Source organism: Vitis vinifera, chromosome 2, assembly GCF_030704535.1.
Source record: "Vitis vinifera cultivar Pinot Noir 40024 chromosome 2, ASM3070453v1".
Taxonomy (NCBI): Eukaryota; Viridiplantae; Streptophyta; class Magnoliopsida; order Vitales; family Vitaceae; genus Vitis; species Vitis vinifera.
This window is the reverse complement of record NC_081806.1, coordinates 20,274,593-20,302,537: the sequence shown is the minus strand read 5'-3', so window position 1 is coordinate 20,302,537 and position 27,945 is coordinate 20,274,593. Positions and strand designations below refer to the sequence as shown.

Below are 27,945 nucleotides of genomic sequence, written 5' to 3'. Positions count from 1 at the left end.
TTTGACTTTTGGCCTGTTAAAAATGTTCAAGAAAAATGCTAACCTGAAACCCAAAACCCAGCATAATGCCAACCATGATACCATGTGTGGATTTTACAGTTCTCAGATGATACAATCAATATCTTAAAATATAATTCGAAAGTGGTATCCAGATGAATTCCGATTATAAGACCAAAAATACATGCCTGAATAACTCAAAGGTTTAATGTTCAGTTTTTCTAGTTCAAGCATACAATTCATTCAATCAGGCAGATGCCATGGTACATGGAGGCAATCCACCAAAGGATGCAGTTGTTTTATTACAATGGACAATTTCTCCAACATACTAATTATGTATCATGGAGCCCATTATTGGTGTATGCCCCATAACTCAAAATCCCACTTCTCAACTGCACAAATGAGAAACCAGCACCCAAGGTTATCATCAGTTTAAATAACCATGGAATAAATTACTTAAATACAAATTTTTTAGGAAACCTAGCTTTCTGCCAGAGAATGAAAATGTTAAGAGAAATGAATGGGTACCTTCTCAATAACATCTGAAGTGGCTGAGAGATCTTGCTGACTTCCTTTCTTAAGGAGTTCTAGACGAGCACTGATAATGTGCTTTTGTTCTTCAGCCTGATAATCATGTTGCTCAGCATTATTAGCCATAATTCAAAAATAATTAACTTCAAAATCAAATAAAAAATTGAAGTTATCTAGATATTAAAAAAAGAAAAGAAAAGAAAAGAAAAAGCAATGTCATGCTTAAGGAAAGATTTGTCAATATAAGGGACTGTCTGGGAGCTGTTTGGAACTTGCAGGAATCAATCAATTCGTCAAGATCTCAGATTTGAAGGTGCATGTTCAGCAGGTATGTGCTTATAGCAGTCCAAATTCATATGGAATCTACATTCCTTTCCCTAAAATTTTGAAGCAACTGTAAGTTGATTTGACATTGAAATTGCATGCCAAATGTTATTCATCATTTTCTGAAACAGACCCCTTGTACTATGAAAAGATATCAAGTGAAGTGTAAATACGAACACATTCTTATTACTTGGATGGACCGTTGGTCTTTATCTATCTTGATTTTCAAATTTTAGGAAAAAAGATGAAAATAAAAGGAGCCTAGGGAACAAGCACCTAAAAGGATATCATGAATTGAATAACGTGGGAAACAAAAGGGGACTCCTAAATGAGAAGTGGTTGGGGCCAACAACCAGTAAGTCAACAAGAAGCCCATGTAAGAAGGGCAAAATCATAGAAGAAGCCAATTCCTACTGCAGGATGCTCCTAACCAAGCTGCTAGGTGTTGCTCATAACATCCCCTGTTTCTGACATTATTTTTTGTTTGATGAAACTGAATTGCTGACATTGAGCAGCTGAGAATAGGGCTTAGCAGACCCCCTTTTGGGTTCTTTTATAAGTGGATATCAGATTTCTCGAGTTTCAATACAGTATTTATAACCAAGGCTTCTTATAACATCAACATCAATAAATTTGTTCCACATGAAAGAATGATCAAATGCCGAAGGTAAGTTGGCAAAAAACTTCAGGCAATCAAAAAATAACTTGTGGTATCACTTGCCAAGAAAATTTATGTGATGACTATTATACAATAGAAAAATCCATGAAGTGATGACTACCATTCCCATTTTTAAGTTACTTCCCAATCAACTTAAAAAGGAACAAATCTACTCTGCAGGCCACTCACTTTTTTTAGCATACCCATCAAGTACTGGACCTCATTCTTCTTTGCCATCAACAGGTCATGTTCAACATCACCTGCAGGGGTCCTGCATTTGTGCAATCAAGGCCATTTCAGTGATTCCATTATTCATTACAAATAATTCAACATCAGGAAAGGGGTTCACAAGGCTACAGAAACCAACTAAAGATGCATGACACATTAATATTGATTGTTTTCATATTCTGTTACATGGCCATTATATTTCCATCATTCAGAACAAATAGTAGCACAGAGAAAGAGAACATTATGCCCTATCAACAATTACTCGAATATCTCAGAAAAGCCATAAATCAAATTGGTATTGGTACAACAGCAATTTCAATCAATCGCAAATCTCAACAATCACTAAACATCACTGGTGGGTATAATTCTCCCCGCTCTGTCCAAGCATAATTCAATCCTTCAGTCAAGGGTCATTTAACATGGTTTTAAACCCATCTAGTGGCAGCAGCAAAATAAACTCCCACTTATTTAGTAAAATGCTAAGAAAAGTGTATAATGGAGCCCTTTTTGTTATTTCTAACATTGAGTTGAAGCCGTTTTCCGTATGTGTCTTGTGAGACTTAACTGAACCAAGTTTGGAAGTAAGATAAACTATTATGAACACTGTCAGAAAATTTATTACCCAGAATGGCAATCCTACATTCCAAATCACCACCATTAAATTCATGGTAGAAGTCACCTTGTTGATCACCATCATTCTCTTGTTATCAAGTGTAACTTAAATGTGAAAATCAAGAAACTTTACATTCATCATTCCTTTTCTGAGAAATGAGACAGTACATTTTTGTCACAGCTACTCCATTCAAGGCAAACAGACTGAAACTGTAAAAGACGGTACCTTTACAAGTTGTTGGCCAAGGTGTTGGCAAATAGAATCAAGAAGGTTATGGGGAAAGTGATTTCGGAACCCCAAAATGCCTTTGTGGAGGGTAGACAAATTCTAGATGCATTTTTTATTGCAAATGAAGCTGTGGATTCTAGGTTGAAAAGCAATCAAGGGGGTGTGTTGTGCAAGTTGGATATAGAGAATGCCTATGATCATGTCAGCTGGAAGTTTTTGTTGGCAGTGCTTAAAAAAATGGGCTTTGGGGAGAGATGGATTAAGTGGATAGAGTGGTGCATCTCTACTGTGAGATTTTCTGTTCTTATAAATGGCTCTCCTTCCGGTTTTTTCCAAAGTTAGAGGGGTTTGAGACAAGGAGACCCTCTCTCCCCTTATCTGTTTGTGATAGCCATGGAGGTGTTTAGTTGCTTATTGAGAAGGGCTATTAGTGGGGGCTTTTTATCAAGGTGGAGGGTGAGAGGTCGAAGAGGTGAGGGGATACTAATCTCACACTTGCTATTTGCGGATGACACTTTGGTGTTTTGTGAGGAGTTTCATGATCAGTTGACGTATCTAAGCTGGCTTCTTATGTGGTTTGAGGGTTGCTCAGGGTTAAGAGTTAATTTGGAGAAGAGCGAGCTTATCTCGATGGGGAGGGTGCATGATATAGAGGATTTGGCCTTGGAGTTGGGTTGTAAAGTGGGTGGTTTGTCATCCTGTTATTTGGGTCTGCCTTTGGTGGCACCCTTCAAATCAGAGGTGGTTTGGGATGGAGTTGAAGAGAGGTTTCGAAAAAGGCTTGCAATGTGGAAGAGACAGTATATATCAAAAGGAGAAAGACTCACTCTAATCTGGAGCACTTTCTCTAGCATGCCTATTTACTTCATGTCTCTCTTTTATTTGCCTAGAAAAGTAAGGTTGAGATTGGAGAAGATTCAGAGGGATTTTCTGTGGGGTGGAGGAGCTCTTGTGCAGAAGCCACATCTTGTTAGGTGGAACTTGGTTTGCTTGGAAAGAAAGAAAGGTGGTTTGGGTGTGAGAAATTTAGCTTTGATGAATAAAGCTCTCTTGAGTAAGTGGAATTGGCGCTTTGCCATTGAAAGTGAGGCTTTGTGGAAGCAAGTCATCAGTCACAAATGTGATGTAGAGGAGGGAGGATGGTGCACTAAGGCCATAAGCAAGAGGTATGGTGTCGGGCTTTGGAAAGCAATTAGAAAGGAGTGGTTGTGTGTGAATAGCAGTTTAGCCTACCGTATGGGTTGTGGTAGGAGAGTGAGATTCTGGAAGGACAAGTGGTGTGGAGATGAGCCTCTCTGCGAGTCATTCCCTTCTTTATTTTCCATTTCCTTGGCTAAAGATGCTTGGGTATCGGATGTTTGGAGCCCAAACAATGTTGAGGATGGTTGGACCCCTCTTTTCTCAAGGGCGTTTAATGATTGGGAGATTGAGATGGTGGAGCTTTTATGCTTAAGATCCAAGCATTTAGAGTGCAAAGGGAGGACGGGGATAAAGTGGTGTGGACAACATCTAAGAGTGGAGCTTTCTCAGTCAAGTCGCTTTATTCTATTCTGGAGTTCGGAGGTTCTTCTTTGTTCCCTTGTGGTAGTATTTGGAGGGGGAATGTGCCTCCCAAGGTAGCTTTCTTTGCTTGGGAGGCTTCCTAAGGTAAAATCTTAACTTTGGAGCAACCAGGGGAGGGGGTACTCTTTGGCAAATAGGTGTTTCCTATGCCTTTTTGAAGTAGAAACGGTGGATCACCTTTTACTTCATTGTGTAAAGACGCGGGCATTGTGGAATCTTCTTTTCTCCCTATTTGGTGTGGCTTGGGTTCTCTCTGGTTCAGTGAATGAAATTCTCCTTGGGTGGCATGGAGCATTTGTGGGGGAAACCCATAAAAAGGCTTGACAAATGGCCCCCTTACGTATATTTTGGTCAGTCTGGAAGGAAAGGAATTTGTTAGCTTTTAGGAATGAGGAGTTTTCGCTTCAAAGACTGAAATATTCTTTTGTATGTAATCTTTGGTCTTGGGTTAGGGTGTTTATAGTTTTGAGCCCTTCTTCTCTTGTTAGCTTTTTTAAGTGACTAGGCTCTAAGTAAGGGTAGGGATTTTGTTGTTTATTTCCTCCTCCCTTGGTTTCGAGCCTTTGGGCTGCTTTAGTATACTCCCTGTATACTTAGAGGGCACTATTTTGGTGCTTCCTCTTTCCGTTTAATATAATTCACTTTATCTATCAAAAAAAAAGATTGAATATTTGCTTGAGAAAATCTTGTACATCAAAGAAGTGAAAAATCAATCACTATCCACCAGATTACATGCTAAAGTGAAATTAGAGTTACAATGCTCAGATATCTTGACCACATAGATAGTTATGGGTTTTGTCAGGAAGTGAAAAAAAGGGGGGGGATAAAGATGGGTTTTGATTCCTAAGAGCCCACAGGTTTTTCTCTCTGATATCAGATATCAACATGCGCATAAACAATTGCAAGATGATAAAACATACAAAGACAAATAGGCATTTAATAAAATGGAAGCTGATGGTGACAGTGCTACTACCAGAATTGCTCATAAACCAGTGCAACATGACAGAACACACCATTTCTTTTTTCAGAACAAAATAAACCAAAGATGAATAAACATTTCATCAAAGGAAGGTTGAATGTCAGTCTAATTTGTAGACAGTAAGTGAAGACTAGACCAAAGAATTATTGAGCTCTCATGCAGTGTCTTATCTCCTGTTTGAATGGGGGAGTGTTGAATATGATTAACTATTTAATAAACACATTGTCTTTTTTGGTAGGTGATAAACATAAAATTGTTCACTAATTAGTATAGTAAAACATACATGCAACATTTCATGCATAAAAGTACCACATTTACCCTGTTTTATCAATAAAAGGTGTCTTGACCATTTTGTGAGTTTTGCAAGAAAAACAAAGGCAAAAGGTGACTAAAATGAGGCACTTTGGCAAGGTTAATAACCTAAAGGGAAGATAGATTAATAACCCCTTGATTCCCCTTCAAGAAACATTGAGAAAATATAAGAAATGCTTGTCCACTAGGCTACCCACTAGGTTGCCTGCTAGGCTAGCCTAGAAAACACTAGGATTGGACGATCCCTTTTGCAATTTTAAGCTTTTTTCATGCTTTTTCAAGCCCGACCAGCCCTGCAACCCTTCTAAATCCCTCTTTCTTCATTTTCTCACTCTCCATCTCTTCTCCTTAGCGAAGATTTGAACTTCAAATCACCAAATCTCACTCATTTCTTCCTATTCTCACCCTTCATCTCTCATTCCTCTTCAAGTAAAGCTGGCTAAGACCATTGTCAATACCTTAGGGGGTGAATCAGAGCTATCACACAAGCTCCAATTGCCATGGCAAGCATAGCTCCTAACAAGCATGGAAAGTCACCTCATTGCCCAACTATTCAAGATTGGCAAGGTGAAGGGACATTTCATTTGCACTCTCAAATGACTACCTTCCCATAATAGCCTTTTCTTCTATAAATAGCAAGCATGAAGAGAGCAAGGCACACGGAGACAGCAACTAGTGAAGAGGAAGTAAGGAAGCTTAGTGATGTAGGACAACCCTAGGATGGTTGCCTACACTCAAGGGTAGGTGGGCTAGGGTTTTATTTTTAGGGTGTAAGGAAAGGAACAAGGAATAAATTTTATGGTAGAGAAAATTATAAGATAAGAAATAGAGAGAAAAGAAGAAACAATGAAGAAAAGATGAAAAACCTTAAGAGTCTCACTAAGGCCTTCTAGGAGTCTCAACTAGAAGAAAATCAATGGAGTCTCACCATTGAGGGTTGCAACCTTGCAATGAAAGAAAATATAATATTATTCATCAATTCATCCCTTTGATTGACATTGATTAGCCTATTTTTAGGTTTCTCTAAGAAATCCAAAGTCTACTAGGATTCTAATAACCTATTATGATTCTAATTCTAATTATAAGATCCAAAGTCTACTAGGACTCTAATAACCTAGTATGACTCAAATTCTAATTATATTATAACTCAACTAGCTAATCCTAATTAGACTCCAACAAATACCAATCCCAATTCAATTCTAATTAATATTAATCCTACTTAAAGTTTACTTAGGTCTTCCCTTTCTTCCTTGAATAAACTTTAAAAGGCTTTCCCCCATCACTTAGGACTTTTTCTTGAGCAATAAGGCACAATCATCTCATTGACTGAGATGGCCACTTAGCTCTTTTCTATTAAAATGCAACTATCGTGTTTTAAATTTATTTTTCCAATTCAATGAAAAGTCATTTTCATTTTCAATCAATGTTGGGAGTACTTGGATTTATATTTTTAGTTGATGCATAATTGTATTTCTCATCATGTCTAGAATATTTTTTCACTTAAGTTTGTAGCCAATTGAGTAAATAAGGGAAATAAGTGAGGAGTGATTTTTCTCTTCACCGAGTCTAAGATACAGCCACGATTTTTTAGGTTAATTTTAGGTTTTTCCAAGGCGAGGAAAATTGCTCCATTGTTGTCACCACAAGGCATCACTGCTTGAGAATGTCCTGAGTGGATGGTAGATGGTGAAGTAATATCCAGGGTAATGAGCATTTAGATAGCTATAACCAAGTCTTCTTTAGAACTATTTAGATTAACCAAAGGCATGAAAACCCTTTTAGTGACGCCGATTATAGACATGGGTCACAAGACTCACAACATTTGCACTGCAAAGAGACAAGGTAATGAAGGCAGTGACTCTCTCCTTCTCTAATTTTCTCTTTGATTAATTTTCAGTCAATTGATTGCTTATCTTCATTACTAAAATTCAGAGAACCTTCTCCTTTGATTTTCTTTAACACACCATGGTTTCACTCTTCTTTCTCAACAGTCAAAAGTAGTAATCTAAGCCGCTGAAAACAACTCGCTATTCCTGTGAAAAAACGATACTCGGATCTCTTCCCAACTATATTGCAATTGTGGTTCTTGCGCTTAGGAACCTGACTTGTAGATGTTTGATACTTTTTTAGGGAAAAAAAAAAGGGAAATTGACAAACTTTGTATTCTCACACATCAACACACTCCTAAAAAAAATCTACAAGCAGTAAGTGTAAATCTATTATTAATTTATTAGAATAAACAAACAGTAAAAAAAAGTGAAACAAACATTGGGGCTATTTCGCAACATTTTCAAACATAGTTCTCAAAAAATAGTTTTTGAGAGCAATTCTAAAAAATAGTTTTCAATTATTTTGTGAACAAAACTCCGCTTAAAAACTGAAATATGAAAAACAAGTTTTTCGGCTTATTTTCCATAAAGGTATTGTACACTTGTGCACAATGCAAAGGTTTCCAAAGTGTTCTTCACTTTTTAAATTGTTTCTCAAAAAACTTTATAAGAAACAATTGAAAACAACTCGAAACAATTCTAAAAAAACAACCTATTTTCATAACAAATTCTAAAAAAAACTGTTTTCTATCAAAAGTTTGTCAAACATTTTTTCTAATTCAAAAACCGGCTTATTTTAAAGAACAAAAAATTGTTTTCAAAAGAGCCCATCAAGGTAGCCCAATTGGTTAAGAAGAACACTAGTTAGTGTGGTTCTAGTAAATGGTACATGGTCCTAGGTTCGAATCCTGTCATTGAAAATACCCTGAATTTACCTAGTGTTGGTTGTCATGGGATGGTCAATACCCCGAGGTTTGGGTCCTTATGGAGAGTTCTAAGGGCTTGGCCATGGAAGGTTCATCGGTTATCAAAAAAAAAAAATAACTGTTTTCAAGACGAATTACCCAACAAGCCCATATGCTCTCTTAACTTTCCTCATGGTACAAACTACGAGCTTTTCCAAACTGCATTATCACAGTAGCTTAAGGGTGAGGATCGAATGGTGTCTACTTATCTATTATAGTGGCCTTGTTATATTTGCACTCTCAACAATTTTCCTTTAAGAATAATAGACCAACTTAAGTTATCTATTAATGCAAAGATTGAATAATTGAAAGTAGTCGAGATGAAGATGTCATGGACTAGATACAAAAATAATAGATTATTGTATTTGCTAGCACAAAATATAAAAAGGTAAATTGAAACAAGGCAAACTCAAGACAAAAGAGAAAGAGAAGACCAGAAGATCAAGAAGTATCAAACTCTATAAAAATCCACATCCATGCCACAAACCTCCAACTATAACCCCTCCAAAGGCCTCCAATTTCTCATTTCCCAAAGAGACCAGAGAGAAAAGGATACCGCATTTTGATGTCTTGGCTTCTTCTTGATGGATTGATGACTATTTCCAAAAAGATCTTAGAGCACTTGTAGAAACCTATGCTATATTTAAAATCTATAAGCTATCTCCCTCTCTTTTTTGATGTGCCTTCTTGGCGCCTGTTGTATTTGCCTTGTGTATTTTGGTGTGCTGTTTATTTGGCACTTATTGATAAAATCTTATTATCTGTCTATTAAAAAAATCTATGGGCTATCTAATTTAAGGAGAGGGAGCTTGTTTCTTGTTTTCTCTTTCTTTGGCTAGCCATTAGGGGCATATTGCATATATGGTGTGTACCTTGGTGCATCATTTATTAGGCGCTATTAATATATTTTCTATGCATCCTTTCTTAGGTGCTATTAATATGTTTTCTATTATATCAAAAAACAGGGGATAACTCCGACCATTCCCTGATACAACCATCTTAATTGTTCTTTGGCAATGTAATTGAGTGACAAACAACTTGAAAAACCATATACAGCACAGCCAACATTTAGAAATTAGTGGATACCTACTTCTCTGAAAACAAAGGGTCAAGACTTTGTTCTTCACTAAGTTGCTCTATAGTATCAAGAGCGGTTCCCACCTGCACTTTGAAAGAAGCATGCAGTGAAACAAGCCAGCTGGAACACAATAAAAATAAAAACTAAAAAAAAAAAAAATACAATTTTTGTTCTATTCATTGTGGTTTTGAAAACTTCCCATTTTTACACAACCTCGATTAAAATTACAGAAAACTGGCCTCTGCAAAATTATTGCAAATAAAATACCCATATTGAGGATCCTCTTCCTATAAAGCTTTACACAACTTACAATTCAATAATAAAATCATAGTAAAAACTTTTTTTGACACTTTTTTGATTCCTTAAAGGACTTAATACTGATCAACACAGCGTTAACACAGTTATAACTCCCCTTCATTCTTGATTTAAAAAACATGAAAATCATATCTTTATGGTGAAGGAAACACTTTTGAATGTCTAAAACCTTGCATGCAACATGAGATGGAAACAATGGTACATTAGTTATTTAATGTGTAAAACATCACCTGCATGTTTGAGGCATAACTTCATACAACAACAACAAAAAGCATACCTGTGTTTCAAGACATAAAGACTCAAATTCATCCTGTAAAATTTCAGAGACCCCTCCATTAAAATCGAGACATTGAATATAAAGTACATAATAAATCGATACATGCAAGCACACCAAGTCAAGCAAAGAAAATGATTCTGCCCGTCAGCCTTGTTCCAATTATGGATCCTAGGCAGACGTCCAGTGGCCCATTATACATGAATATAATAAAAAAATGTGCACAAAAACTATGGTATAATCTACTAAATTCCATCTATACACTGAATCTCCTCGAGAAAATTTTGCAACAAGAAAACCACTTCCAACTAAGATCCTCTTGAAAACAAGTGAAAACAGAATGAAAAATGTAAAAGCAAAAGCATTGAATTCGAACCAAGCATGGAGTGATTAAATCTAAAACATGAGTTGGCATGTTGTATATTTGATACAAAACATATGTTTTGATATCATTCTTAACTAAATAGGCCCAAATGCCAATAATCTAAAAGCATACATGTTGATATAATTCTTAACAAAATTGCCCCAAAAACCAATAATCAAAAAGCATGTGCTTTGTTACCAGTGTTCATTACATTATGAAATCACATATCTGGCACTCAAAAATACCTCTGTATAAACTAGCAAATGACATTATTACTATTCTACACTTTTTTCTAATCATATCCACTATGCAACGTATAACATAACAACCTAATTACTCCCGTGTACACGAGTTGCACCTCCTTTTTGGCGCTCATGTTATAATGGCTTGTCTACTTATCCAGAAAGAATATAATGCCTAATTATAAAATAAAAAATTTATAAAAGAATATGTGGGCCTTACATATAAATGATTGCTAAAACTACTAAAAATCAAGTAAGGAGAAAATTTTCTGCAATGATTTGAGTTGTTCATTATTTTATAGGGATAGACTTCAATAGAATACATGTGGGCTGCATTTTAAAGAACAATATGCAAGTTCCAAACATTTGAAGGGAGCTGCTACTCCTCTAAGGGTGAGAAAGAAAATATTAGTTATGAAAAAAGGACAATTAGTAGAAGTGAAAAAGCAGGGTACAATGCTAACGTATAAGAAGAAAGGTAGGAGGCAAATAAATAAATAAAGGGAAATGAGCTGTGATGAGGCAGCAGAAACCTGAGCTGATTAAAAAAATGAAAGACAAATGGCAAGAAACAAAAAAAAAAAAAAAAAAGGCATAAAATCCTTTAGGGAATTAACCAAAACGCTGAATGTTTTCAAAGAAACTGAGCACAAATGAAAATTTAATCATCCTGATGTCCCCTAAAAGGCAAGGCAGTCAAACCAGAGCCTATTGACTTTTGAGCTACAGCCAAGCCTTCCCTGGTACACCATAGTCATTAAATTTTTAGAAATGATTATGTGCAGCATCTTTCAGCATTTCAGGAATCGGTTAATCCAATGCACACAATCTACCAAAAGGCTTGAGTTACATCTTGAATTGCTTGCAGTTGCATTTCATACATACTGTTGAGAGAGAGAGAGAAAGGAGAAAAACCTTATTTCTCATTCATGTAATATCTACTTACAATTGAGAGATATATATATACAAGGCTAGGAGTCCTAACTACCATACATGTGACCTATATTAACAAGGAAAGATAATATACTATAAATACATTATATTTAACACTCCCCCTCAAGCTGGAGCATATACGTCATATGCACCAAGCTTGTTACAAATATATTTAATCCTAGGACCTCTGAGAGATTTAGTGAAGATGTCTGCTAGTTGATCATTTGAATTGACAAAACTTGTAGCAACACATCCTGATGCGATCTTCTCTCTAATGAAATGACAGTCAACTTCAATATGTTTGGTCCTTTCATGAAAGACTGGATTGGATGCAATATGTAATGCGGCCTGGTTATCACAGATGAGTTTCATCTGTTCATCCTTTCCAAATCTCAACTCCTGAAGAAGATGTCTCAACCATATGAGTTCACATGTTGCCAAAGCCATAGCTCGATACTCGGCTTCAGCGCTAGATCTGGCCACTACATCTTGTTTCTTACTCTTCCAAGATATTAGATTACCTCCAATAAAAACACAGTACCCTGAAGTGGAACGTCTATCTGTGGGTGAGCCAGCCCAATCTGCATCTGTGTAACCAACAACTTGAGTATGACCTCTGTTCTCGTACAATACACCTTGGCCTGGTGTACTTTTGATATATCGAAGAATACGGATCACGGCATCCCAATGGCTATCACATGGTGACTGTAGGAATTGACTAACAACACTCACAGGAAAAGAAATGTCTGGACGAGTAATGGTGAGATAGTTCAATTTACCTACGAGTCGTCGATATCTCCCGGGGTCTCCTAAAGGCTCCCCCTGTCCTGGTACAAGTTTGACATTCGGGTCCATAGGTGTGTCTACCGGTTTACAGTCTAACATACCGGTTTCTTCCAGGATGTCTAAAGCATACTTCCTTTGGGAAAGGACCACACCAGAACTGGATTGAGCTATCTCAATTCCCAAGAAATACTTAAGTTTCCCCAAGTCTTTGGTCTGAAAGTGGGTAAAAAGATGTTGCTTTAGTTTCTGAATACCATCCTGATCACTGCCTGTAATGACGATGTCGTCCACATAAACAACCAGATAAATACACTGCCCCAAGGAGTTATGATGATAAAAAACTGAATGGTCTGCTGTACTGCGAAGCATGCCAAACTCTTGAACAACAGAACTAAAACGGCTAAACCATGCTCGAGGAGATTGTTTCAAGCCATATAGAGAACGGCGTAACCTGCACACTAAACCAGACTCCCCCTGAGCAACAAAACCAGGAGGTTGCTCCATATAAACTTCCTCGGCAAGATCACCATGGAGGAAGGCATTTTTAATATCCAACTGATAAAGAGGCCAAGAACACATAGCAGCCATGGAGAGAAGCAAGCGGACAGAAGCAATCTTGGCAACAGGGGAGAATGTGTCACCATAATCAGAACCATAAACTTGAGTATAGCCTTTAGCAACTAAGCGGGCCTTAAGGCGATCAACCTGACCATCAGGACCAACCTTAACTGCATAGACCCAACGACAACCAACTGTAGATTTACCAGAGGGTAAAACAACAAGATCCCAAGTGCCATTAGAGTGCAGAGCAGTCATTTCATCCACCATTGCCTGTCGCCAGCCTGGATGGGAAAGAGCTTCATGGGTGCTCTTTGGAAGAGAAACAGAGGATATAGCAGAAACAAAAGCAGAATAGGGTGAAGATAATCGATGATAACTCAAAAAATTGTAAATAGGATGAGGATTACGAGTAGAGCGAGTACCTTTCCGAACAGCAATGGGTAAGTCATTAGGAGAAGGCAGAGCCGGGGCAGGTGAAGCCGAAGAGATAGGAAGTGAGTCAGCAGGTGCCTCAGGAAAAGGGAGAGGAGCAACGACACGAGGGCGACGATGATAAACCTGAAGTGGTCGAGGGGGCATAGCATCAGGTGGGGAGACAATGGGAATGGGCAAGACTTCAGAAACAGGAAGAGACTCAGAAGTGGTGGAAAAGAACGATGAATCCTCAAAGAAGGTGACATCAGCGAAGATAAAGTATCGATGAGTCTCAAGGGAATAACAACGATAACCCTTCTGAAGCCTGGAATAGCCCAAGAAGAGGCACTTCATGGCTTTGGCGGAAAGCTTGTCCTGTCCATGAGTGAGAATATGAACAAAGCAAGTACAACCAAAGACACGAGGAGGAAGGAAATAAAGTGGTTGGTCAGGGAAAAGAAGGGAGTGAGGAATCTGATCGTGTAAGACAGAGGAGGGCATACGATTAATCAAATAACAAGCGGTAAGAATAGCGTCCCCCCAAAAGCGAAAAGGAACGTGACTATGGAGGAGGAGAGTACGAGCTGTCTCAACAAGATGTCGATTCTTGCGTTCAGCTACCCCATTTTGTTGAGGAGTATGAGCACAAGAAGACTGATGAAGAATCCCATGATGAGACATAAACGAAGTAAATTGGGCTGAAAAATATTCCATGGCATTGTCACTGCGTAACACACGAATAGAAATATTGAACTGGGTTTGGATTTCAGTATAAAATTTCTGGAAAATAGAGAATAACTCAGCTCGATTTTTCATTAAAAATAACCAAGTACATCGAGAATAGTCATCAATGAAAGTGACAAAATACTGAAATCCTAAAGTAGACGCAGTCCGACAAGGACCCCAAACATCAGTGTGGACAAGCTCAAAAGGAGACTTTGCCCGATTATTCAAACGCTTTGGGAACGAGACACGAGTATGTTTCCCAAGCTGACATGACTCACACGGAAGCGACGACAAGGTGGAAAAACGAGGAACCATCTTCTGGAACTTGGAGAGACTAGGGTGGCCCAGACGATTGTGAATGAGGAGAGGAGCATCAGTGGAAATGCAAACTACAGGAGATGAATCTGAGGTGAGGTGATAGAGGCCTTGAGACTCACGTCCTATGCCAATCGTCTTCCCCGTACTCCGGTCCTGCAAGGTCACAAATTTATCAGAAAAGGTAATAGAGCAATTAAGAGTACGAGTGATTTTGCTGATGGAAATAAGATTAAAAGGACATTCAGGAGTATAAAGGACAGAAGTGAGAGGTAGAGAAGGCAGAGGAAGGGCCAAACCAATACCTTTAGCCACAGTTTGAGAACCATTAGCTAAGGTAACAGTAGGTAAATCAGAAGTAGTAGTAATAGAGGAGAAAAGATCCTTATTACCAGATAGGTGATCAGATGCTCCAGAATCTAGAATCCAGGGTCCAAGAGAAGATGTGTGGGTAAGGCAGGCAGAGGCATTACCAGGCTGGGCAACAGAGGCAATAGAAGCCTGAGATGTCTGAGATGCGGAGGAGCTCGGAGTCTGAGGCAGCGGAGAATCAGAGGACTGGGCCATATGGGCAGTGCGAGGAGGTCTTCCATGTAACTGATAGCAACGATCGCGAGTGTGGCCAAGTTTATTGCAATAGGTGCAATGAGGACGTTGGCCTCTACCTCGGGTACCACTGCGTCCTCCTCGAGAGGTAGTTTGAGAAACTAACACAGAAGAATCTGAAGCGCTATCAGATGGCAAAGTCTGAGTGGACGAGATACGGAGGAGGCGAGCAAACACATCATCCAAGGACGGAACTGATGAACTACCAAGAATCTGATCACGAATAGGCTCAAGATCCGGACGGAGGCCAACAAGAGTAAGGACCATGAAGAACTTGTCAAGCTGTGTTTGTTGAGCCCCAACATCAGGAGTAAGAGGCATCACAGTCAAGAACTGCTCCTTAAGAGAGGCAATCTGACCAATATAAGTAGATAGATCCAAGTCCTGTTGGCTGAGATGGACAATAGCAGAAGCCACCTTATAAAGACACTGGATATCATTCGTGTATAATCCTTTGGCCTGAGTCCAAAATTTAAAACAAGTTTTATAGGCCTGAAGATGAAGAAGAATCCGGGGATCAACCGATTGCCATAATACACTACATAACTGTGCATCGATCTTCCTCCACTATTCGCAGTCAACCTCAGGGATATCTGCCTCCTGGGTAACCAAGTGATCCTCATATCCTTGACCCATAAACCAAAGTTCAACAGAGGCAGACCAGGAGAGATAATTCTCACTGCCAACCAATTTCTCTGAGGTAATCAGAGGAGATCCAGAGAGAACAGAGGTAAAGATCTGATTTTTGGTGGTCATATTCACGTATTTGGATCGAAGAGAGCCCTAATACGGCTTCAGATTGAGGCGTGGCACCACCGAAAAAGGGAGACGGCCTCAGATCGCGACGTGGTACCACCAGAAAGGTAGAAGAACACTTCCCAAGGCACGTGCAGGGATTGGGGTGGAGAGAAAGTAGCCGGAACTTCGCCGGAAGGCTATTTGGAGGGCTAACGGAGACAAAAATCCCCAAAAGAGGTACGTGCAGGGCTCGGATGGGAGAACCAGGTAGGTAGGGATGCTGGTCGGCGGCAGGCGAGGCTGGAGGAGGAGGCGCGTCGCCGGAAAAGGCCTCACGCGCCCTCACGCGCCGGCGCGTGAGATTCAGTCGCCGGGCGTAGAAGTGCGCGTGGCCGGCGCGTGGAGGGTTTTCTGGCTCTGATGCTTTTGAGAAAGTTGGAGATCTCCTCCAGGCGCTCCTCTTGGTGTGGTCGGTGTCGGAAAAAGACGTCGCCGAAAAGTTCGCCGGAAAATTTCGCCGGAAAATTTCGCCGGCGGTGAGTGGTTTCTGACGACGATCCGAAAGTATTGGGAGATGGGGAAGGTGACCGGAATGAAACACGGTCACCAGAAGGTTTCCCGGAGTTGATGACACGGGAAATAGGAAAGAATTAGGTTTTCTTCCTTGGCTCTGATACCATGTTGAGAGAGAGAGAGAAAGGAGAAAAACCTTATTTCTCATTCATGTAATATCTACTTACAATTGAGAGATATATATATACAAGGCTAGGAGTCCTAACTACCATACATGTGACCTATATTAACAAGGAAAGATAATATACTATAAATACATTATATTTAACACATACATACATACATATATACATATATAAATATATATATATATATATATATATATATATATATATATAAACATAAACAAACAAACAAACTAGGTGCAACAATACTATTTTCCCATTTCTAAACAAATTCTCAAGTATCCAAAACAACTAACAAACTAGTTACAACAATACTATTTTTCCATTTCTGAACAAATTCTCAAGTGTCCAAGACAACTTCCATAGAACAAAATAAAACTTTGATGGCACAAGGCCCACTATCTAGACAATGCAATCTATGCATTCTGCCAAATCATCATAGTCCATACTCCACTATAATACCCTTAGAATAAAAAAGAAGATATCGAGTTGTTGAATTGTATGGTTTTCATAGCCTAATTGTTCAGAAACAAATTAGTGTGTATATATTTAGTTAGGAAAATTATCCCTTCAATCATGGGATTTATGAGTTTGACTTTTTTAAATTAGTTTTTTCTTCTTTTTTTTTTCTCTTCTAGAATAGTATATATATTGTTGTGTACCAATTATTTGTTTAATGAGAAATCATTATTCTCTTATTTTTCTTATCATGGTATCAGAGCTCTAGGCCTTCCTTTAGGGTTCTCTTTCTGTGCAGCCTTCATAGCTGCGTGGTGCCAATTTGATCACAACCTTCATTGCTGCGTTGTCTTCTTCAAATCCATTTCCAAGGTTATTTTTTACTCTAGCCTTTCTCTTTCTCGTGTTCCTGCCCTCTATTACTATGCCGACATCTGAAATCACACCTTCAAAAATCTTTGTTCACTTAGACGAAGTTAACTCAAATCAAATGACAGGAGATCTGCAGAATGTCAGAGCCAATTACAAACTAAATGAGAAAATTTATCTCGAGTGGTCTCAATTTGTTAAAACATATCTGAAGGGCAAATGGAGACTCAACCATATTCTTGGGACAGGACCAAAAAAAGGAGACCCAACATTTGAAGAGTGGGACAAAGATGATTCCATGATCATGTCATGGTTGTGGGACTCAGTGGATCCTGCAATTAGTGATACATATATGTTTCTGACAACAGCAAAGGAGATTTGGGACTCCATTCGTCAAACCTACTCAAAAGCTCGTGATGTAGCCCAAGTGTATGAAATTAAGGTGAAGACAAGTGCCACCAAACAGGGGAGCAAAACAGTGACAGAGTATGCCAATTCACTAAAGAATTTGTGGGGAAAACTCGATCATTATCAGGTATTTGAGATGAAGTGCTCAGAAGACACTGCCATCTTGAAGAACTTCATTGAGAAGGACCGAGTTTATGATTTCTTAGTTGGACTCAATCTTGAATTTGATCAGGTTAGGGTTCAGATACTTGGCAGGGAGGAGACACCTTCATTGGAGGAGACTATCTCTCTAATTAGGGTAAAAGAAAGTCGAAGTGGTATAATGCTCAAGCCTCAAACTTTAGAAGGTTCGGCCTTGGTGACTAAAAATGAACAAACTCAGACACAAGAAAAAAGGAAAGCAGACCTGTTAACAGTCTCGAGGAGAGACAACAAAGACAATCTGTGGAAAAATCCGAGGCATACTAGGGAGCGTTGTTGGAAATTGAATGGTAAACCATCAACATCAAGCCGAGAATGGGGAAACCGAGGAGACCAACAGAAATCTCAAGCTCATCTGACAGAACAGACCAATCAAAGCGAGGGACAGGAGAAAGGAGGCCTTAATAGTGAAGAGATTGAAAGACTTAGAGGCTTGTTATGATCTCTTAAGAAGCCTTCTGGTGCATGTTCATTGGCACTCTCAGGTAAGTCTCCATTCCTTTTTGGATTACATGTCTCAGAAAAGTGTTTGGCCAACCATTGGGTCATTGACTTAGGAGCCACCAATCACATGACTCACGCTTCACAATATTTCAGCACTTATACTTCGTGTCCTAGTAGTAGAAAAATTATCGTAGCAAATGGTTCTCTTGCTATAGTTGCAGGATTAGGAGATATCTATGTGACACCTTCCCTCATCCTTAAAAATGTCCTTCATGTACCAAAATTGTCAGCAAACCTTGTTTTGATTCAAAAACTCATAGAAGACCTCAAATGTTATGAAATTTTTCATCCTTCTTATTGTGTTTTTCAAGAGCAAGGTTCAGGGAGGAAGATTGAACTTGCTAAGGAAAGAAATGGGCTTTACCATCTTGAAACACCGGGTTCTTCAAATAAAGTCATGAATAATCTGTCCTTATCATTTCTTAGTTCTTCAAATAGAGATGTCATTTGGCTCCATCATTTTCATCTTGGTCATCCTCCTTTTAGAGTATTAAATATCATGTTTCCCTCTTTGTTTAAAGGATTGGATATCACATAATTTCATTGTAATATTTGTGAACTTGCAAAGCATACTCGTGTATCCTTTCCCATTAGCAATAAAAGAAGTTCTCATCCTTTTAAATTGATTCATAGTGACATTTGGAGACCATCCACAATTCCAAATATTTTGGGTCTTGTCAGTTTGTTTCTCTAATTGATGATTGTACTAGGGTTACTTGGATATTCTTAATCAAACAAAAATCTGATGTAAGCAATGTTGTCCCTAACTTTCACCCCATGATTCAAAACCAATTTGGGGTAAAAATTAAAATCTTTAGGTCTAACAATGCAAGGGATTACTTCAACCAAATTTTGACACCCTACTTCCAAAAAGATGACATTATTCATGAATCATCCTGTATAAACACACCATAACAAAATAGTGTCACTGAACAAAAAAAATGGCCATTTACTCAACACTACTCGGGCATTGTTATTTCAGGGGAATGTTCCTAAATCTTATCAGGGAGAAGTTGTTCTTACTACAACTTACATAATCAATAGACTACCCTCACAAATATTAGATTTCAAGACTCCCTTGGAAACTCTTGCAAAATTCTATCCACATGTCAGAGCATCAACTGGCCTAATACTCAAAGTAGTTGGTTGTACTTCTTTTGTCTATGTTCATAGCCAAAATAGAGGAAAATTATACCCCAGAGCAATCAAATGTGTGTTTCTTGGCTATTCATCTACACAAAAAGAGTACAAGTGTTATCATCCTCCCTCTAGAAAATTTTACATATTTGCTGATGTCACTTTTGTTGAAAACAAACCATACTTCACGTAGTCTTATCTTCAGGGGGAGACTTCACTCATGGAAGATGAAGACTGAGGTGATCTCAATTCCTTTAGGCCTCTTGACCTACCTCAATTCCATCTCCTTCTACTCAAAAATAGAATGTTCCAACCTCCATTGAGTCTGTCTCAATACTTGAATTTGTGTCAGTCCCAGAACATGTGTCAACACTAGTAGTCACTCGAGCATCTGTCCGTATTTATGACTCTATGCAATTTCCCCACATGTATTCGAGAAAAACAGTTGTTCTAGACCTCACACAGGTTCAAAATGACGTCTAAGCCTTGCTAATGAAGACATGGTAAGTTCTAATCCATCTTTGCATATACAATCTATTGAAACACCATATAGAGATTTAGCTCTGCCTATTGCTCTTAGAAAAGGTACCAAAGAATGCACAAAGCGACCTTTATATCCGATATCCCATTATGCGTTACTCAAACGTTTGTCACCACAACATAGAAATTTTATTGTGAGTCTAAACATTGTTTCTGTTCCAAACACTTTATCTAAGGCATTATCAAAAAATGTGTGGAGGAATGTTATGATAGAGGAAATGGATGCATTGGAAAAGAATAAAACATGGGAGATTGTTAATAAGCCAAAAAGGAAGGACCTAGTGGGCTGCAAATGGGTTTTCACTTTGAAATACAAGGATGATGATTCTCTTGAAAGATATAAAGCAAGATTGGTTGCTACGGAATACACTCAGACATATGGAGTTGATTATCAAGAGACATTTGCTCTTGTGGCAAAAATGAACACTGTGAGAATCCTATTATCTCTAGAAACTCGTTTTAATTAGCAACTTCAACAATATGATGTGAAGAATGTTTTCTTGCACGGTGACCTAGAAGAAGAAATTTACATGAGCATTCCACTAGGATTTGAAGGAGAGGAAACAGTCAATAAGGTGTGTAGATTGAGAAAGGCCCTACATGGACTGAAACAATTGCCTAGAGCTTGGTTTGAGAGATTTGCTAGAGTGACAAAAGCAGCAAGGTATAGACAGAGCTAAGAAGATCATACTCTTTGCATCAAAATTGGTTACAAGGAGGGTGACAGCCCTTCTAGTATATGTTGATGATATTATTATTAGAGGAAATGACGAGAAGGAGAAACAAAATCTAAAACAATATTTGATCAAAGAATTTGAAATTAAGGAACTTGGAAGACTGAAGTATTTCCTTGGAATTGAAGTCTCATACTTAAGACCAAGGATTGAAATGTCGAAAAATTTCGGCGATATTTCGGAGAAATATCGCTTATCGGTCGGCTCCGACACGATATTCGTCACCGATTATCGGTCGACGGATATTTCGCTAATTTTTCAAAAATATCTCCGATATTTCGGTATTTATCGGTATTCTTACCGATTTTTCGGGAAATTTCCCGATATTTCTACCAGTCCAGTCCCCGCACAGGATACAAAATCTGTCCAATTTTTTTTAAAACATTGCTATTTGGTAATCTGATCATGATTTGCAGGCAAAGGTTGTGTTTTTCAGCATGGCTCAAAAATTGTGGATTTAGGGTTCGTGAAATTTAAATCCAATGCCACAACAGCAAAGAGCCCCTAGAACAGATCCAGAAAGCACAAGGAGCAAAAAAAAAGCAATTTTTTTGGTTTTCATTGGGGGTTTTGCATGGATTTTCTCAGAAATCAAACGAGGATGAATTTTCCCGAAAATCGAATGAGGGATGGATTTTCTTGGGAATCAAACGGGGTTTGAAAAAAAAACATGATTAGGTTAGTACCTGGCAACCTGCGAGGATTGAGAGTGGCAGAGGAAAATAGGCCTTTTTAGGGATTCTCTCGTCTGGAGGGCAACTTCAGAAAAGGGCTTCTTCATGCCCATGGCCCGAGTGAGAGAAGACGGTGCCCCTTTTGAATTTTTAGATTTGGTAAAAATAAAAATAAAAATAAAAAAACAAATCATGAGAACAATTTTCTATCTATATATAAATAATTATTAACTATCCATATTTATTTTAATTAAATCACTACCATATATTGAAATTTAGATTTTTATCCACAATATTTTATGAATTAAAATTAATGTAATAAGATAAATTATTAATAATTTTAATTATTTAAATAAATTAATACTAATAAAAAAAATTGTTACTACATATTTTTAATAAAATTTTAAAAATTAAATCTTAAATAAAATATTTTATATAAATTAATTTAATTTTTCATTTAAAATGTAATAAAATATATTTTAATAAAAGTTTTTAAAAATAAATATTTAAAATGAATATATTTTTAAAACTTTAAAATGTGTTTTTTTACTTATTTTATCATTTTTTAAAGTTTTTTCAAGTATTTCTATTAATTTTAAATAATTTTGACTCTATCGATATTTGTGAAAAAATATCCACCGATATTTCTCCGATATTTCCGATATATCCGTAAAATCGAAATACCGATATATCCGTAAAAACCGATATTTCAATCCTTGCTTAAGACAAGGAATTTTTATCTCACAACAAAAGCATGTGATAGATCTACTGAAAGAGACAGGAAAACTTGATTGTAAACTAGCAACTACACCAATTGAGCCAAACAAGAAATTAGAGGAAGCAAAAGAAGAACCAGTTGTTGATAAAGAAATGTATCAAAGAGTAGTAGGAAAACTCAATTATCTTGCTCATACACAGCCAGATATAGCATACTCAGTAAGCATGACTAGTCAATTCATACATGATCCGAGGGGGACACATTTTCAAGCTACCTACTGTGTGTTACACTACCTAAAAGGTAGTCCAAGAAAGAGAGTTCTATTCAAAAGAAATAATGCACTCACACTAAAAGCCTACACAGATGCAGATTATGTCAGTTCACTAGTGGATAGGAGATCAACATCTAGTTATTGCACGTTTCTTGGTGGAAATTTGGTAACATGGAAAAGTAAAATGCAGAATGCGGTGGCAAGGTCTAGGGCTGAATCAGAGTTCAAGGCAATGGCCCAAGGAGTGTGAATTATTATGGCTGAAGATCATCCTGGATGATTTGAGAATCAAGCAGGAAGGTCCTATGAAGTTATACTGTGACAATAAATTAGGAATAAACATTGCTCATAATCCAGTACAACACAAAAGGACGAAGCATATCGAGATTGACAGACACTTTATCAAGAAAAAGCTTGAAGGAGGTATGATCTGCATGCCTTATATGCCCTAAGGGAGTCAACTAGCAGATGTTTTAACCAAATGACTCAACGATGCTACTTTTCATGGAATTATTTCCAAGCTGGGAATGGAAGACATCTATTCTCTAACTTGATGGGGAGTGTTGAATTGTACAGTTGTCATAGTCTAATTGTTAGGAAACAAATTAGTGTGTATAGATTTAGTTAGAGGTCCTTCGTCAGTTAAAGATATCCTTCTTGGGTGGCATGGCTTGTTTGTGGGCAAGAAGCAAAGCACGGTTTGGAGAGCAACCCTCTTGTGTCTCTTTTGGACGATTTAGAAAGAAAGAAATAAGATTGCTTTTGAAAATGAGGAGTTTTCGATTCAAATGTTGAAATATTCTTTTGTTTGTAATTTTTTATCTTAAGCTAAGTCATGTATAGATAAAAGACCTAATTCTTTAATCAACTTTTGTGATTGGTTGGGCTCTAGATTAGAGCGGGTGAGTTTTTTGTACCCCTCTCTCTTTTGCCTATAGACGTCTGTTGTATACTTCTTGTATGCTTTGGGTTGGCTGTTGGGCACCCTGTTCTTATTAATATATCCTTCTTCTATGCCTTTGCCTATCAAAAAAAAAAAATATTTAGTTAGGAAAATTATCCCTTCAATCGTGGGATTTATATTATCCCTTCAATCATGGGATTTATAGGTTTGACTTTTTAAAATTAGTTTTTTCTTTTTTTTCTCTTCTAAACTAGTATATACATTGTTGTGTACCAATTATTTGTTTAATGAGAAATCATCGTTCTCTTATTTTTGTTGTCACGAATAATAATATAAATAATGTTTTTAGCAAAGTAAGAAGAGAACATCGTTATACAACATAAGGGCACTCATTAGGGAAGAAGAAAATCTAAAAGCAAATGATAGAAAGAAAGTCTACCTCTATATTTCCATGCAAAGAAGTAATGACCTGAAACATAAAACAGCAGAGCATGAAGAATTATTTCAAAGGTCAAAAACCCAAAAGAGAAAAAGAAAAAGAAAAGGAAAAAGGAAAGAAGGGGGAAAAAAGACAATCAATGATAAATAATGCTATGTAACATGAACAACCTGGCTATAATACCTCTCTTTTTTTTATATGCAAACAATACATTAAACAGAACCATCAAAAAAAGGGAGCATACCCTATGCACATAGGGACATACAAGAGCCACCACAGGAACGTAAAACAGAACAGCAATGCCTAGACAAAAACTACAGAAAAAAGACCCACAGTCCATAGTTTAGGTTTTCTATAAATCCAACAAAGAATAATTCATCCTCCCCAACAGGGCTTCGGACACTCCCAAAGGAATTTAATTAGGTTCTTTATCAAATTTTGGTCGAGCAGCTCATCTTTTTTGAAAATCCTTCCATTACACTCTCACCGCACCAAAACAAGCCAAAGGGAGCCACACTCCAGACTTTCTTTTACCCTTAATCCAAACCTGACACCTTCCATCTCAGGAGCTCTTTGATCAATCTGGAAACACCCACTACAACCAAAAACTAGCTAATACCATGCCCACAACTATCTAGCTCTATTGCAATGAGTTAGGATGTGTGATTTACAGATGCCACATGGACTTTACAAAGACTCCATTTGTTTACCATTGACTGTCCTCTCGTAAAGGCGTCTATGGTTAAGATCCCTACATTGCCTCCCAAGCAAATAAATAAAAATAAATAAAACCAAATAAATAAATAACAAAAAATAAAATAAAAATAAACAGGTTCTCAATTCTTTGGCAGGGAACAGGCTGAGATTCTCAGCACATAAGGAGTTGTAGAAAGGTTTCACTTTCAAATGGAAAGTCCCCTTCTTCTCCCTCCAAAGTATAATGTCGTCACATCTTGCAGTCTCAAATCATGGATGAGCTCCATAAACTCATCCACTTCCCCTGACTCCTACTCTTGAAAATGTTTTCTGAAAAGAAAGGATTAAGAGAATTCACCCTCCCCAGCCTCCCACTAGTCAGCCACTGTAGCATTCGAGGCAAGCTTAAACAGCTAAGAGAAATGCTCTTTTAAGGCACACTTGTCCACCCCTCTATCTTGCTAAAATTTGGTCTGAAACCATTCCTAATTAAGGCTGAATTCTTCCCAGCCTCTTTTGATAGCTTTCCATGAATACACACTAAAAGCCTCTCATCTCTAGCATGCACTTACTCCCCAATATAATGCTTCTCTAAACAAACATATGGAATGACTGCTCTTGATTTGTCACATATTTACACACCATGTCCATCCAATTGTGTTTTCTGGACTGGCATCTTTCAAGAGTCTTTTCCCAATATAAAGCATTTTTCTTTAAAAACTTGCATAAATTGTGGGTATTTTTCCTCTCTTTTTTAAATCTTGAATTTATCTGCTATAATATAAACAAGTTACACAAAATACCAACATAATTTGTTTCTTTCCAGGCCACCCATACACTGGCAATTCTATACAGAATGCAAATCCAAAATGCTCTCTCCTCCATCCAGTGCAGGTAGCTGAAAAGTAACCCATAAAACTTGTATTTGAATCAATTACTTACAAACACATACCACTGAAATTCCACATCTTTCAAGCTCACCAAAATTTTAAATGTCACCCAAGTCTTTTTTCATTATTTTATATTTTTAAATTTTAAATTATTTAAAAAATAAAATAAAATAAAATAAAAGTGTAACATTACCCTAACAAACATATATATGATATAACTCTAATCTTATGAAGAAAATGAGAGCAGATTTCAAATAGTTTGATGATTACAGAAAGTTAGAAACTGAAATTTAAAACATACCTGAATAAACAGGCGGTGAAGGCGTTCTTGCTCCGCAGAACCGAACCTTGGAAAGGCTTTCGAGAATTCCTTATTTTCCATACACATAGGTGGGGATAAAAAACACTCAAATTCGAAAGAAAATGAAAGGGGAAAAAATAAAGAGCATTAGCAATGAAGCGTAAGAAAAATAAAGAAAATTTTGAAAGGTACCTCCTTAGAACAAGTGGTGAGAAGGGATCGCAGAGCCAGCCTGAAGGACTTTTCCAAATTCATTTGCCTCAGACCTTGAGGACCACCTCCACCACCACCACCCACTGAAGTTGATTTCTCCATTGGTTACAGAAATTCACTGCTGCAATGAGAATGAGATTGAAATCGAAATTCAAATCTAGGGTTTGTTTGTTCCTAAAAAAACCACAAAAAAAAAAAATAAAAAAAATAAGAGTGAAGAAGAGAAGAAATGAACCTGAAATCTTGTTGAATGAGAGGCACCGAATGATTATTTTGCCAAAATCAAACCCTACCTTTCGCGGCAATTTTTTAAATCAAACCCCCCTGTGCACATCACGTGATCATTTCCTTTGGATGGTCTACGCTTGGGAGTCTTGGCCTGGTCCTGGGAAAGAATTTTGAAGGATAATTAAAAATATGAAAAAGCATGTTAACAACAACTTTTATACTTCATGGTAGAATATGGTGAAAAAATTAATTTTTATATTTGAGTTCTTAAAAAGAATTTAATTATTTAATGTAATTAAAAATTAATTTTAAGAACCATTTTTATGAATATATATATTTTGGCTTGAAATTTAAAGAGAACCGAGTTTGACTTAAATTCGAATGGAGTCAAATATTGTTAAGTTTCTTATTTTTTATTAGATCAAATTAATTATTATCTTCTATTTTGATTTAATTTTGAAAAATAATTAATTTAACATGTTTCTAAATATTCTAAAATATCATAATTTACAATCATAATAAAAAAAATTATATCAATTAATCATGTAATTAGTAGAACATTAATACTTGGATGATGATTAGGATTTCTAATTATGCTTAAATGATAAAGAAAATATTAGAAATTTTCCAAGTTAATACTTGTTTTTATATGGTGTATACTTGGATTTATAGATTTATAATTGAAATATCTGTTTCATGGTTGGGATTAATTATCAAATTCTAACTTTTTATTTTTTGAAACTAATTAGAATTGTTGATCGTCATGAGTATTTAGATAAATGTGAATTATATTTTAGAGTTCCAATAAAAAATAATTCATCGGAATTTATAATTACTAGTTTATTTCAATTTTGTCGTATAGAAACAAGTCTTTAAAAACAAAGAGAAAAGAACTGGCAAAACCAAAATAGATTAAAATCATGTGAGTCGAGGTTTATCCGAATTAAGTTTTGATGGTAACAAAACAAGACTAATGATATTAATGATTCAATTATTTTAGGTTTTCAATAACTTAAGACTAATACAAGTCAAACCAATGAATGACCTTGTTTTGATGAAGACTTGATACTCCTAAAGAATGATTATAATTTGTCGATGCATTAAAGTCAATTAAAATCTTTCATATACTTAAAAGATTTCAAAATCACTATTTATGCATTTTAAATTGACTATATTTTTACAAAATTGGATGATTTTATATTTTTAAATGATTCTTTACTTAAATTTATCAAAAACATATTTAAAAAGTTTATGTGATGGTTTAAAAGCTTTCTCGAGGGTTCTTAGAGTGTGTCTGATAACGATTTTAAGAAATGTTTCTAATATTTCTAATACTTGAAAGATAAAAATTTTCAAATATTAAAAAGTTTAGAAACACTTTCTAAAATTACTCTTAGTCTTGGTTCAATCTCAATTTTTAAAAATAGTCCAACTAGTGAGTCACAAGGCAACCAATTGAACCAATTAAACCCAAATCAGTCAAGGGTGTCATTTTATGAACCTGAAGATTCAAAAGGTAGAAGCCTGTTACTCAACTAATCAAGCTTTTAGCTCTTAACGGTTACCTACCATGATATTAGATGTCTACCAGTTGGTTACTCAACTCACCGAACCCAAGTTGTGACTTGTGGGTTCCAAAGTTTCTAACTGCCAATGGTTTTAAGATTATTCAAACATTTGAGATCTTGAGTATTCATCTGTTTAGCTATCAAAAATCTCATTGACAATTGTGAAGTGTGTCTATTCTTTCACTTGCTATTTCTTTTGTGCACCATCGAATCAAATCATAGTTTTCTCGTTTTGTGAACCATGGTTGCTTTCCAAGTGTTCTTCATTTCTTGCTTTCTTTTTAAAATAAATAACCAACCACGTTCCCTTTCAAGTCACACTTCAACAATCATACTTTTAAATTCACGAATTCAGCGCTTAACAAGCAAATTAAACCCATAAGGTAAAAAATTTCTGTAGTTTCTTTATCACTA

The 27,945-nt window shown here is 36.8% G+C and overlaps 1 protein-coding gene across 2 annotated transcripts; it reads right to left on the bottom strand.

The window, feature by feature from the left end:
- Positions 1-107: 107 nt before the first annotated feature.
- On the bottom strand, positions 108-26,151 carry LOC100854852 (uncharacterized). Of its 2 annotated transcripts, none has more exons than XM_003631475.4 (9): positions 25,971-26,151; positions 25,715-25,856; positions 25,523-25,591; positions 23,636-23,665; positions 9,898-9,930; positions 9,318-9,388; positions 1,700-1,781; positions 526-621; positions 108-389 (listed from the first exon to the last, which is right to left on the bottom strand). In XM_003631475.4, the coding sequence occupies exons 2-9, from the start codon at positions 25,835-25,837 to the stop codon at positions 330-332; spliced, it is 564 nt and encodes a 187-aa protein (XP_003631523.1). In that variant the 5' UTR covers positions 25,838-25,856; positions 25,971-26,151; the 3' UTR covers positions 108-329. The 2 variants fall into 2 exon arrangements, with proteins under 2 accessions (XP_003631523.1, XP_010644473.1); XM_010646171.3 differs by having other exon boundaries at positions 25,715-25,853.
- Positions 26,152-27,945: the final 1,794 nt, after the last annotated feature.